Genomic DNA, 14,710 nt, shown 5'->3' with positions numbered 1-14,710 from the left:
TAAACTGCCACACAGCTGCACACAGCTGCACACAGCTGCACACAGCAGCACACAGCAACGACACTACGAGGCACCTTAAGAAGAAAGCAGCAGTGTGTGTGTTCACAACATGGAGGCTCCGCCCCACAGCGCCTCTCACAGCGCCTACAGAGTGACATCAGCTCCATCGTCCAAACACAGCATTGGCTGACTGCTGCCTCGTGTCTGAAGGCAGAGCGCGACACAAACTGACACCTGCGAGGCCTTTAAAGTCGGCTCACACCCACACGTGCGCACACAGCAAAGCACAACTAGCACGAGAGCACATGATCCTCCCTGCTGCAGAAAGGAAGATGAGATTGCTTTTAATGGTCATTTCCTCTGTGGTTTGTGCTGGACAGAGGTCCTGTTGGGTACGAAGGTTGGGGTATTCACTCCTCCACACACCCAGCTTGTTAGCAAGCTGCTGCCCGACCCTCACACACAGGCTACATGTACCAGTTTCAAACACTATCATTAAGATGAATAAGCTGCCTTAATCACACAAGTACAGCACTCACACACTTCCCCTCCAGTGTTACTAGACACCGTACAGCTGCAACACTCAAGGTTCAGGAGGCAGGACAGTCAATAAGTGTATCGTCAGAACATGCGAACATCACATTATCCATCTGTAAATAAATGACATACCTAAACTCCAAATCCTTTTGCACCACGTGCTGTGAAGACTGAGTGTGTGAGACTCCTACTTACGGCTGTCATAACAGATGTTGCCCAGAGCTCGGCCAGTCTGCAGCAGCACCTCCTGATCGGTGGAGTTGAGCAGCTGGACTAAAGGAGGGATGAGGCCGGCTTCCACACAGGGACTCCGCATGAACTCTGGAAGCAGAACACAGGTCAGCATCCAGCTGTGTCAGATTATCAAGCTCAGAGCATCAACTAGGTACAAAGGCTCATTCATTTCATCTTCACATGCTTAAACCAGCTGAGCCCAACCAAGAGACTGAAAACATCTTCCTTTCATCGGACTCTCACAATCAGACTTTCTGTTAACCAGCTGTTCTCCCAGACGTGTGGTCAGGGATGGCTCCGTACCAGCACTTACTAATGTTACGTTACAGACCGGGAAATGAAACAGGAAGAAGATGACTGACTGCTGAATGAACAACTGACAGTCAGAGTATCCTGTCTGTGGGAAGGCGGCCTCATCAGTCAGTGTGGGTCATTTGGGCTGTCGTGTGGATAAGACGCTGCAGCAGCAGCTTGATATAATCAGGTGAAACTGCTGGACTGTCTGTAGCCCAGCAGACGTTTCCAGAAGCAGTGGCATAAATGCCAGCAGGTCACTGCCACGCTTGGCAAACTGGTGGGCAGTGATCATCAGCTGCTGGAAAGCCAGCCATCATCCTGACCTTCTCTTGTTCTGATCATCGTCTGTCTTTACACCACACTGTGGAAACAGAAGCCATGCAAGGATCCTGTGCTCACAATAACCTGCACGGACAGTTTGGCTCTGAAATGCACATAAACATGACCCCTGTGACCCCTGTGACCCCTGTGCGCCGACAACGCTCACGCGAGTGTCAGAACTGATCCGCAGAGAAGCCAGGTAGGAATCCAGACACCCAGGAGGAACGACAGGCTGGCCCCAGGAGGAAGAAGCCACTGATGCCAAGACTAGAGGCTGTGAGTGTCAGATCCACAGTCCAGGATGATCATCATCATCCCTGCACAAAGGTGCCCCAGAGACCATCCAACACACAGTAGCAGAGCAGAAGATCCAAACTGGGAGCCCAGCAGAGTGGCTGGGACAGGCCTCAGGAGCCGGAGTCCTGCAGCTTTGAGATCACCCTGCTGAACACGCCTGAATCACATGAAGAGTTCATTACCAGGCCTGCTCAACACACGTTCAGGGGCTCATTCAGCACTAGGGCTGCCACAAACGATTATTTTGACAGTCGACTAGTCACCGATTATTTTTGCGATTAGTCGACTAATCAGATCATCATCCATTGGATGTACACCTACAGCTTATTGCACCAGCAGCATCTGCTCTTATATAACTAGCATTAGCTTACAGCTTTAAGTGTTTAAGGTCTGTGCTAACTAAAAATAAAGACAAGATGATAGTTTATTCAATTTGAATGAAATTTGCAGATTGTTTCGGTGAAGTTTAATAAACTCCTTGCTATCTAAAATATAACAGGACACCGGAGTAAATTCTCGAGCATCTCACACTTCTGATAATCAGCTGTCTGCTTGACGTTTATTCAGCTGTGTAAAAACTATAACTTTGATCTCAGCCAAACCGATTTACTCAGGAACAAATAAAATACTAAAAAAAGCCAAACAATAACATTTTAAGTTATCTAAGTGACTTATATATATATTTAACCTGAGTAGCGAAAGACGGCGGTGGGTTTGAAAACGATTTGCCGGGAGTCCGGTGTTCTCACGGCTCTAGTGAGCCTTGCCCCCGGCTCGCTATCGAGCTAGTGGGTAACAGACGTCTCCGAAAACGTCGGAGCGCTTTTGAAAATATGTGGTGTCTTGATAAACTGAGCAGATATTTGAGGTTTACACAGCTACATTCTCGCCTGAAAATATGTTAAACGTTTATTTTGTGACCCAGAAAGAATAATAAGAGTAATATTAAAACTAACTAGCTGCCGCCATTGTTGGAAACTGAGCAGGGCTGCGCTATGAATTCTGGGACACAGCTTCTTCTTCTTCGGGGTTTAACGGCAGCTGGCATCCTTGTACATGCAGTGCTGCCATCTTCTGTTTCAGTCCGTTATTACACTCTTAAATCCTACTACTTATTCCTGCGTCTTTCAGGATCTTACAAAGCTTCAAACGACGCGTCGACTATTAAATCAGTCGTCGACGATTTTGATAGTCGACGTAATCGTGACTAGTCGACTAATCGTGGCAGCCCTATTCAGCATTTAACTCAGCTGACATGTGTAAAACCTGCAGGACACTCGAGGCCTGGAGTTCCCGCCCTGGTAAAGAAACATCTGTGCCGCATACGACGAGAGGTCCCCAAGACGCCACCACAGGTGCTTTAGAACAACTGGGCTCCTCCTCCTACGTGCTCCTGCGTGACGTCAGGTTCCACCCAGTCAAGCAGCTGCTGGCTAACCAACCAGATATACGGCATTAAGAACCCCGATAACAGCGGAGCAGCAGGGTCCAGGCTCACTCACTCGCTCTTTTGAGATGTAGGAAAGAATCATGTTAGTGGGGGAATAAACCTAGAAAGCAAACCTCACCATTTTTTGCCACCTCGGCTATAATGTTGGCGACTTTGGGTGTGCAGGAGGACTGGGGGTTTAACAGGGTGGGGAACAGGGGCAGGACGCCCATCTCATGGATCTTCATGCTGGCTTCGGTGCCTGAGGAAGGGAAAACACAATTTAGTCGAATTACGTGAACGCATCTGAAAACCTGCCAACTTTATTCATGTCAATCATTCATGTAAAAGTAACAGTCGTTAACGTAGCTAAATATTTACTGTGGCAGTTCTCCTCTGCCTGCACTGACATTAAATCAGGCGCAGCTTTACAGTGTTTTCTTACAGAGGCAAACATTAAGAGTGTTTATTGAAACACTGCTGAATTATACTGTTATACAACCAGATACTGTCAGGATGATTATTTTGCTTCAAATATCCTGCATTGACTCGTGCACGTGGAACTAATGTGTGAGGGAAGAAATCTCTGTGTCCAGTGAACAATTATTTACCATCTTAACACAAAACTGTTTGCTGTGCAGCATCAAAAGAGGGATTGTTGTGAGTTATTGTGCACCAAGTGCAAAAACGGTGACTAGGAAATGTTCCTCTGTTGTGTCGTACGGTGATGTTTGCAGCAGCTGAACAGAAACTTCCAGAAACAAAGATCAGGGACACGTTTCATTTGCCAAATCTGAGGACATGTTTGAGTCCTTTGTAGCTCCACCAACTCTCCACGGTTGTTCTGGGCTGCATTTCAGAATAATGACAAAGCCTGACGAAAGTTTTTGAAATAAAGCTTTGGACAGATTCTCTGCACTGGCAGACCAGTGAGCCCAGTACAGAAGAGGGCAGGTCCACTGGGAAAGAAATGAACTGGATACGTCTTTATTTATTTTGCAGACCTCTGCTATCACAGGTTGTTTCTCAGAGCATTTGATGGTGAAGGAAACTGGACTCACTGACACCTCGTCGTTGTCTGCATCTCTCTGCATCTATAAGTGTTGTGATGGTCTGTCTCTCTTCACTCTTTCTGCAGCACTGTTCAGCTGATGCTGACGAGGGTTTGTACCACAGTGTGTCCAGCGCTGCTTCATGCAGACAGAGGGGCTGAAGGTCACACCTGTAGGAGTAGCAGCAGCCTCTGCAGAGCAGCTTCTGCACTGACGGTAGGCTGAGCCCATCAACGACCATCTTTACACGGCTGATTTATTTATTTGTCCATGAGTACGTTTGCTAATAATGATGGAGCTAATAGAAGCAGTCAACAGAAAAATGCCCTCCTTCATCTGCGAGCACATGCCCCTCCTCAGAGTGCGCCCAAACGCTCGTCGATGGAGCTGCAGAAGCTGCTGGTAGCCTAGCATAGCTGGATGGTGGACACGTGCATGCTCATGCAAGTTAGTGGGGTTTGAGCCCTTTGCTCGCACAATACGTCTGCACAAGAGACACGCTTTACATCCTGAGGTTTACCTCTTTCATCTCAAATGGGCATCTTTATATTTTTAGTGCCGTCATCACGACTGACGCGATTAACAATGAACCCCTCTGAGTGCAGACCGAGTCTAAGGCTGCGTTCACACTGCAGGCGAAAGCGCATCAAATCCGACTTTTCTGACCCTCTGCGACCATCTATCCATCATGGTGACAGTGTGAACGGCACAAATCCCATATCTTCAAATCTGATCTGGGTCACTTTCGTATGTGGTCCTGAATCCGATACACAGCCGATGTTTTAGAAAGCTGCTGTTTGATGGTCAAGTCGCATTAAATCCGTCTTTTACGTCACTGACACAAGACAGACGCCGATTATCAGCGCCGGAGAAGACATCGCGAACGCTTCCTGACCATCCGGTGAAACTGCTGGGAAGACAGCGTTGGAGAAACGTGAACATTTTATTTGTACTGTGTAATCTGCAGCTATCCTTTGAAGCAGCGCTCCTCTAAAACAGCAGTAAGGATCATTATCAGGCCAAATGTAGATAACACAATAACTTTATAACTTAAACTGGGAAACGTAAAGTCTGAAACAGTCAAACAACACTGTTGGTCTGGGTCTAAACAGAGCGCGTTGTGTGTGACGTCTTCTTTTGCGCGTTTGCTGTCGCATTTTATTTGTAGTGTGAACAAACAGACAAATTTGATCAAAAAGTCGGAACTGAGCATTAAGATGGCATTAACGCTGACAGCCCTGATTTTGGGGGAATTAGTTCGTCCATGTTTGGACTTGTGTGTCGTAAACACACAAATCAGCCCGTGCACCATCACATTGCTCCGCCCATCAAAAAGTCTGCGCATGCATGAATGTACCGCCCATCGTCGATTATTGGACTGACGACTGTCTGTTGGAAATGTTTACATATCGCTCAACCCTGTTACGTACAAGGGTTTAGTTTTTCTTTGTCACAGACGCTGTACGCTTTTAAACTCTGCAGTTTCTAAAACGTAAATCAATGAGCGGTTCATTCTGAAAGACCTGCTGCTTTCCTCTTTTGAATATTTGTTGTGGCTCATTAATAAGACAAAAGTACTTCTGTGAACAGCTGTAAGCATCGTCTCCTAAACTCGCTTTATTAACCCCCTGAAACATACTCCTGTCAGAAACACACACGTTGTTGGATTTTGCATTTTCTAAGAACATAATCGGAGCAATGACGTAATCGCTCTGTGCTTCCATGTTCAGAAGCACGAGTCAGCATAACCCCGAGTGCGAGCATCACTTTGTCTCGCTTGCTCGGCGTGCACAGCTGCTCCAAGCATCTACATCAGTACTTTAATGAAAGGCTCGCATTATGATTCTGCCCTAATGATCGCATCCCTGAACAAATTTAAAAGGTACACACACAAATAAGTAGAACATAAAGTATTTGCTTGTCTGCCTTCACATATGAGCCTTTCTTAATCCACAGGTTTAATACGCAGCTATAACACGTCCATCAGGACGCAGTGGCACCGGGTTAGGGACTGTATTTGTTGACTCTGTTGTTCCACACCAAATGCACTCCTCCGTGTGTTTTACGGACCCTGCTTTGTGCAGCGGTGAGCAGTCGTGTGGGAACAGGAAGAGGCCGTCCCCCAACTGTTCCCACAAAGCTGGGACCTTGAAGTTGTCCAAAATGTCTCAGTATGCTGAAATGAGTTACTTTCAGTGGAACTAAGGGGTCCAACTCCTATAAATCAAGCCACACCCCCCACCAAACATGGCACTGTGCAATAAGTCACGCTGATCAGTGGTTGTTGATCAGTGGTCATGAATAATGAAGATGAAGGAGCTGACCTCCCAGCCGTCGTCCCTTCACTGGGCTGGTTTCAGTCACTGTGCAAATGTCCTGTTTATAAGATGGAAACCTGCAGTCAGCTGAGACTGAAGGAGTCACCTGATGATGACCAAACGTTTCTCCCATAAAACGCTACGTCCAGACGAACAGAATCAAAGACACGTGCCGCCCTCCTGGCAACTGCCACACCAGCGGGTGCACCACGGTGTGGACACAGCACCGCTGTTTAGGAACCTATGACTCTTTAGATTTCTCATATTTACGGTGAGGCTATTTGAAGCTGCACAGTCTTTATAGTGGTCCATATATGAAACTGTGTGTACCCTAACTCAACCAATCAATTCATTTATTCAGAGCACATTTGAAAAGTGATCATTCTGCGAGGACATGCAGCAGACTAAAAACCGAGGACGGGGTAGTACAGTTCATTTGTAAACACACTGATTTACGAGCTAAAGTCTAAACATGAAGACTGATATTTATCACATATTTCTGAGTTGTAGTTCGGAAACGTGGTCCAAAGGAGGCGTGCTGACAGATGCACACGGAGGTTACACGCCTGTACTCACTGTTGTTGGCGAGGGCTTTCAGCAGGCAGTCCAAACAGCTCTCCACACTGTCAGTCGCGCTGTCTGTTGACGCGATCTTCAGTTTCTCTAGGGCGTCACTCAAGTTGTCTGGAAGCAGAAACATTTCATCACCAAAAGGCAGACTTAGACTGTGGAATTGTGGGAAAAAGCTTTGAATGATGTTTATTAGCTTCAAAGGCTGAATGTTAAAGTACTGTACCTGCTGACTGCACGTCTCCACACCACACACATGATATTGCTTTTTTAATTTTACACTGGTTTCAAATTATGTCTGCAGCTTCTCTGTCTCTGGATCTACAGTAACGCCACCTCACCGGTGCTCTGGACAGTTGGCTTAAGTGTGGTACAAACAACCCATAAATACAACAGAATACTAATACTTTCCAGTGCTGCCATTATCGAGTACTAATCTAATACCACTGTTAAATTATGCAACTGTAATTCTCAGTGGGAGAAGAGACTGGGAGTTACTCGTGTATAACCACACAGCTCAACTATATTTCCAATAACATCAACATCATCTGTGTGTTGTGCTGATGATTATGTCACATGATGCAACCACAAAGGTCACAGTAAGAATGTGGTGAGAGTTCAAAACGTGCTGATAAAGAACTAAAACAAAGTCATGTCTACTCTGAAGAAGCAGCCTCACATCTGCCATTTGGCCTGACACGTTAAAGCAACACTCATGGATGTTATATCAGTCTTTCAACTGTGGTACGTGTACTACTGGTGGTACTGGGAAGTCTCCAGATTAAATAATATAACATGTTCAGACTGAGGGATTTCTGAAACATTCAAACGTACAGCTCTGCTGTCACGTCCAACATAGATGAAGACAGGAAACTAAACAGCAGTGACGTTTGTAGGGTTACTGAAGTTGGGCTAGCTGCTATATAATGATGTGCTACGTGATCGCTAGCGACACAGCTATGCTAGCATAGCATAAACACAGTGAAGCTGGAGGATGAACGCCAACTTTTTTCCACTCGATAAAAGCTTTAAAATGAACAGTGGGAATAAAAACCGAGACAGGCTGACAGTGATCGCCGACTGTTTTCAGGGGCTTGTTCAGATTAAACAGAACAAGATACAAAGTAGGGCTGGGCCATATCATACCGTTCACGGCAACACCGGTATAATGTTGGGCAACGATAAGAAAATGAAATATCGTGATAGAATATGGGTAAAACACGCAGTGCCTTTGTTTTCATACGCACATGGTGGAAAAAGCATGACGGAGAACGAGAAGGGCGAAAGCAAGGGCGTAGATTTGGTTTTGGCATTGGTGGGGACGGATGATTCAACCACCGAACCTGCCCTGTTTCTTTTTTTTCCCCTTTTTGTCTTTGCTTCTTGATAAAAAAGGAGAAATATACTTGCCTACATATGCTATTCTACATGCTTTTAAACCATCTAAAATTACAATTCAGTTTTATATATTTGAATTGTATAATGTTAAATTACTATTAAACAAATGTATTTTAGGCTTTAGTTTACTTCAGCCATAATCCATATAAATCATACAAAAAAAAAAAAAAAATAGCTTCAAATACAGTCGTGAGAATAAAAGAATATGACTTTAAGGACTTAACATCATTACTTCAGTTATAGGACACCAACATCTCTGATACATCAGCACTAAGGGAACACTGAATGACCTGGTGGGTTTTGTCCATAAAACTACTCATCTAAGATTACCACAAAGAAAAAGATCTCTCAGCAACATTATGCAACATTTTAAGCACACTATACAAACATTACTAATGAGGCACTCATATGGATATTGGTGGGGACATGTCCCTTGCGTCCATGCGAAATCTACGCCCTTGGGCGAAAGCGAATCGTTGAATGAAACGGATGAACCTGAACTGGTTTGTAAAAATGCTGCAGCTTCACTGGTGTGGAACTGGTTTAGCTTTCGTCCGTCAGATACACAACAAAGCACTATTTTTGGTAGCGCATGCTAGCGGGCCGTCGTTATTACCGTGTTGTTTGGAAAATACGGCACACTTAAAATCAGTCCTTTGATTTTTCTGAAAGTCGACAGAGCCCCTTATAATCCCGTGGGCCTTATGTATGAACTCTGGTTGTGTTTACTGACCTCGAAACGATTTTATGTGCACGGTGCTCGAAAATCTGTCAAATGTTTCAGTACGACTTTGCTAAGCTACGAAGCCGCACCGCTTGATGGATTGTCGGAGCATTACGGCTGTCGTAGGCGGAGCCTCGCGGAGTGATACGTACTGTGCTTCAACATAATATTACTGTATTGTGTGTATAACCTCTTTTTAAGTTTTGTGGATGTTATACATGGTTATGCTGAGGATATGTCGGCCAGTTTCCACTGGAAATGCCTTTTGGTTAAACTGTCAGCGAGGAATTTGCACTGTTACGTTTTTATATAACTTTAATGCACATAAAAAACAGCTGCTTGTGTAAGTGAAAATACATTGATGGTTGTGGAGTTGTAAAGTATTTTGTCTCGTGTCAATTATATCGTCAGTTATATCGTTATCGCAAATTTTCAAATGTATATCGTGATAAATATTTTTGGTCATATCGCCCTGCTCTAATGCAAAGTATTAAAACATGTTAAAACACAACAGCCTTTTTAAACGTAGTGTAGTTTACTCATACGTCATCACTTACTGACCGCATAGCCCACCTGTTTTAATGCAGTACAGTTATTATTATTATCACTCATCCTGTTCATGACAGTTAAAATGAATAACAGTCATATAAGAAATAAAATTGTCTCGTGTAAACTGTGTGTGGTGTTAAATAGGCTTTAATGTGGGTCATAAGGCTGGTACTTCAAGAGCCATAGATGTTATGAGGTGGTACTCACAGAGAAGCGCTGTGTTACATGAATCAACTAAACATAGCACTGCATAAGAACAATGCATAAGGGGCCCCATTCATGAGTGAATGAAACCAATAGTAAACAGAGTAACTGTAATGTTGCCCATGTCTTTTCCAGACTGATTTAAGTGTACATGTTGTCTCCGTGTTCATTTTACATATGAGGTATAATGAAAGTGGGTGAACAGCACGAGGCTGTGTGGTTAGGTGTTGGTCATGTTGGTGCTCAGTTAGAACCATCGTTGATTGGCTGACCAGACTCCCCAACACATGTTGTTTCCAGTGGACGTCTACCTGTAGACGTCTACCATCTATTTACAGTTTGTAAGTCAGATTTCTACCATATTATTCCATTTTTGCTCCTCACCTGTCGAGTGCGCCAATAAAAGCAGAAATACAAAACTAATTCAACTGCCAGTGTTTGTCATCTAGGGTTTAATTCTAATAACTTCTTCTTGCTCCCTCGTCGGCCTCTGCCTGAGGTGGTATCATTTTCAAAATGTCCCATTCTGACATATGATTATCAGATAGCTTGAACGACTAAATATTAACATCAGTATCAGGTCTATGATCCAGTACTGGTGGGCAGAGAGAGCAATATGTCAGGAGAATAAAGGCGGAGTAAGAGCTTAGAGTGGGATGGAGGTGTTGATACAGGAAGGAAAACTGTCAACATGAAACATCCCTGAAGACCTGGTCACGTACTGACCTCTGCAGCCTCCTTCTGTCCAAAATGTTTAATGATCTGATTTCTCTTGGTTTTCTTCTCTTTATTTTATTCAGTTCAATTTTATTTATCAAGCACCAAATCACAACAACAGTCTCCTCAAGGTGCTTTTATTGTAAGGTAAGGACCCGACAATAATACAGAGAAACCCCAACAATCACACACCCACTATGAGCAAGTAGTTGGTGACAGTGGGAAGGAAAAACTCCCTTTTAACAGGAAGAAACCTCCGGCAGGAGTGGCTTATTGTTGTGCCCAGTTAGGGGTGAAAGAAGAGGAACAGGACAAAAGACACACTGTGGAAGAGAACCAGAGATGAGTAATAACTAATTATTACACCTGTCAGCATTTAATGAACAAGAGTAAAGAAAAAAGGTGAGGAAAGAGGAAACTCAGCACAGCGTGGAAAAGCCCCCACAGCCTACACCTAGCTAACAGAGGACTCAGGGTCACCTGACCCAGCCACGAGCACTACAAGTCATCAATCTGCTGATCACGCAAACTGAATCCCACGCAGCAACAAACCACTTGTTGTTTGGATTAATATCTAAAACAGATTATAGGATGTTCGTCATTAGTTCGTGTAGTAGTGACTATGGGCAGCTTTAAGTGTTGTGCACACAAACCCAGTTCCTTAAAAAGTATCACAGGTGCTGATGCAGTGATCTGGCTGTCAGCTGCTAATGCACAACCCACACAAATGGTATGAACAGACATGATGGACATGATGCCAAATATACAGTTGGTGGAGTATTTTGCTGGCTTGAGCTGTCAATCATTGACGCCTCTTCTTCACAGGAGTGCTGCATTTGAAGCCTGACAGGTAAGCAGTAACACACAGTGAATGTACAGCATGCTTCAAGGCCAGCTCACACACACACACCTACAAAGATGCGGTGGTACATGAGCTCTGTGCTCAGTCTGTGCACAAACAAGATGCAGAAACAATAACGTCACATAGAGCAGTGCAATGCATCCAGCAGCACAAAGTGGGCTGCTGGATGCATTGCATAACAGCTGTGGACATGGAGGAGTGCCATGAGCTCCATCAGCAGCAGCGCACTGCCATTTCAGAGGATGCACATTCATCCAACCGAGCGCTGCTTCGACCGCTTTCCAGTCCCAGCTACGCTGCGGGAAAGCGGTGATCAAACGTAATACTTGTCCGGCTAAAGCGTTGTTACAAAGGGAGGCGCGGACAGTGGGTAACGCAACGCTACCCCACCCACCCAGCCGAGCACTGGACAGACACGAGCACACGATCCAGCTACACTCAGCTTTTCAATAAAAACAGCGTTAAACGGGACCCGGTGGAAGCAGAACAGCATACGCAGTGGCTGTGACGCCGACACACAACGCCCGCCGTCATACACACATCGCATGTTGCGGCCGCTTTCATAATAAGCATCTGATGATGCCCCGACTGAATGGCGAGAGCCGAGCTGGTTAGCAAACCCGGCACAGAGGGAGTTGGCTAGCTAGCAGTCTACTCACCCATCGTGGCAGGACGTGTCTGTGGAAGAGAAATTGGCGTGTTCAGCTCCGTAAACAGAGTAGTACTAGCGCCGCCGTTCGCCACACCGTTCGTCTTTTAAACTGCCTCAAAATCGTGAAGTTAGCGGGTGTAGGTTAGCTAGCTTGTTAGCCACTTTAAATAGCAACCACAGCCACAGGGCTGGTAGGTCAGGCTAATAGATCTGACTTCCTCTCACATCCACTTTCACAGTTACGACGTGTAGGCTGGGTCTCGTATCAACGACTGGCTTGACGTGCCACTGTCAAGGTAGCCGGGCGGGCTTCACACTGCGGCTTCCGGTCTTTCAGCTTAAAACATTTGGCAGCGCTTTGAGACCTGTCGATGGTGCTCATCGCTGCCCGAAAACGGAAAATGTGGCAGAAAAGAGCGCACGTTCTTTACTTCCGTTACTAAAAGAATCCTTATTTTCTCTCTCGCTCTCTTTTAGGACGGTCCTACACGGACTACAACTGTTTTCTGCAGCCTAATGTAAAAGATTTCATGACTGCAACAGCGGAAAACAGTACTCAAAGATCAAAGGCGGAGCCGCAGCACTGGCAAAAGTACAGACCTCGTGTTTTTTAACTTAACAACAGATACATGTTTAAAGATGAAAAGTTTAAGTACTGAGTACTTTACACGAGTGAAATTTAAAAAGTACAGGCTCTAAAATGTACTCAAAGTCAGAAAGGTCAGTATTTTGATCCAACCTTTGAATTACACAGTTAACATACCTCTGTTTGTTTTGCACAGCATTTTACAATATAAAAAAAACATAACTTCCCATCATATATGGATCCAGTATCTGATTTTTAAAAAGCTTTAAATTTCCAGTTTCTCAAATACAGCAGTCCTTACCTCTCTTCTTCCTCCCCATCTCGTCCATCTGACTGACCCTCTTATTTCACTGGGAAATATGAAAGACACACTGTATGTCAAACTGCAATTCAATTCAATTTTATTTATATAGCGCCAAATCACAACAAAAGGCGCTTTATATTGTACAGAAGATACAGAGAAAAACCCAACAATCATATGACCCCCTATGAGCAAGCACTTTGGTGACAGTGGGAAGGAAAAACTCCCTTTTAACAGGAAGAAACCTCCGGCAGAACCAGGCTCAGGGAGGGGCGGGGCCATCTGCTGTGATTGGTTGGTCGCAAAGACATGCTGTGGAAGAGAGACAGAGGTTAATAACAGATATGATTCAATGCAGAGAGGTCTATTAACACATAGTGAGTGAGAAAGGTGACTGGAAAGGAAAAACTCAATGCATCATGGGAATCCGCCAGCAGCCTACGTCTATTGCAGCATAACTAAGGGAGGATTCAGGATCACCTGGTCCAGCCCTAACTATATGCTTTAGCAAAAAGGAGAGTTTGAAGCCTAATCTTGAAAGTAGAGATAGTGTCTGTCTCCTGAATCCAAACTGGAAGCTGGTTCCACAGAAGAGGGGCCTGAAAACTGAAGGCTCTGCCTCCCATTCTACTTTTAAATACTCTAGGAACAACAAGTAGGCCTGCAGAGCGAGAGCGAAGTGCTCTAATAGGGTGATATGGTACTACAAGGTCATTAAGATAAGATGGGGCCTGATTATTTAAGACCTTGTATGTGAGGAGCAGGATTTTGAATTCTGGACTTAACAGGAAGCCAATGAAGGGAAGCCAAAACAGGAGAAATCTGCTCTCTTTCTAGTCCCTGTCAGGACTCTTGCTGCAGCATTTTGGATTAGCTGAAGGCTTTTCAGGCAGTTTTTAGGACTTCCTGATAATAATGAATTACAGTAGTCCAGCCTGGAAGTAATAAATGCATGAACTAGTTTTTCAGCGTCACTCTGAGACAGGATATTTCTAACTTTAGAGATGTTGCACAAATGGAAGAAAGCAGTCTTACATATTTGTTTAATATGTGCGTTGAAGGACATGTCCTGGTCAAAAATGACTCCAAGGTTCCTCACAGCGTTACTGGAGGCCAAGGTAATGCCATCCAGAGTATGAATCTGGTTAGATACCATATTTCTAAGATTTTCAGGGCCGAGTACAATAACCTCAGTTTTATCTGAATTAAGAAGCAGAAAGTTAGCGGCCATCCAGGTCTTTATGTCTTTAAGACATTCCTGCAGTTTAACTAATTGGTGTGTGTTATCTGGCTTCATGGACAGATAGAGCTGGGTGTCATCTGCATAGCAGTGAAAATGTATGCTATGTCTTCTAATGATGCTGCCTAAGGGAAGCATGTATAATGTAAACAGAATTGGTCCTAGCACTGAACCCTGTGGAACTCCATAATTAACCTCAGTGTGTGAAGAGGACTCTCCATTTACATGCACAAATTGGAGTCTATTAGATAGATATGATACAAACCACTGCAGTGCAGTACCTGTAATACCTACAGCATGTTCTAATCGCTCTAATAGGATATTATGGTCAACAGTATCGAACGCTGCACTGAGGTCTAGCAGGACAAGCACAGAGATGAGTCCACTGTCAGAGGCCATAAGAAGATCATTTGTAACCTTCA

The 14,710-nt window shown here is 44.6% G+C and overlaps 1 protein-coding gene across 3 annotated transcripts in view; it reads right to left on the bottom strand.

Annotated features, from left to right (window-relative positions):
* Positions 1-12,455, bottom strand: part of rap1gds1 (RAP1, GTP-GDP dissociation stimulator 1) — a 32,186-nt gene extending 19,731 nt beyond the window's left edge. Inside the window, exons 1-4 of one of the 3 annotated variants that reach the window (XM_084916410.1) lie at positions 12,169-12,455; positions 7,062-7,169; positions 3,255-3,377; positions 733-858 (exon numbers count right to left, since the gene is read on the bottom strand). In XM_084916410.1, coding sequence (XP_084772536.1) covers positions 733-858; positions 3,255-3,377; positions 7,062-7,169; positions 12,169-12,172 — 361 coding nt within the window. In that variant the 5' untranslated portion in view covers positions 12,173-12,455. The remainder of the gene's footprint in view (positions 1-732; positions 859-3,254; positions 3,378-7,061; positions 7,170-12,168) is intronic. The other 2 variants (XM_084916415.1, XM_084916423.1) reach the window with 2 other exon arrangements.
* Positions 12,456-14,710: the final 2,255 nt, after the last annotated feature.

This window comes from Perissodus microlepis, chromosome 3, assembly GCF_051167445.1.
Source record: "Perissodus microlepis isolate ML-2025 ecotype Zambia chromosome 3, ASM5116744v1, whole genome shotgun sequence".
In the NCBI taxonomy this organism is placed as follows: domain Eukaryota; kingdom Metazoa; phylum Chordata; class Actinopteri; order Cichliformes; family Cichlidae; genus Perissodus; species Perissodus microlepis.
This window is presented reverse-complemented; position numbering and strand designations above follow the sequence as displayed.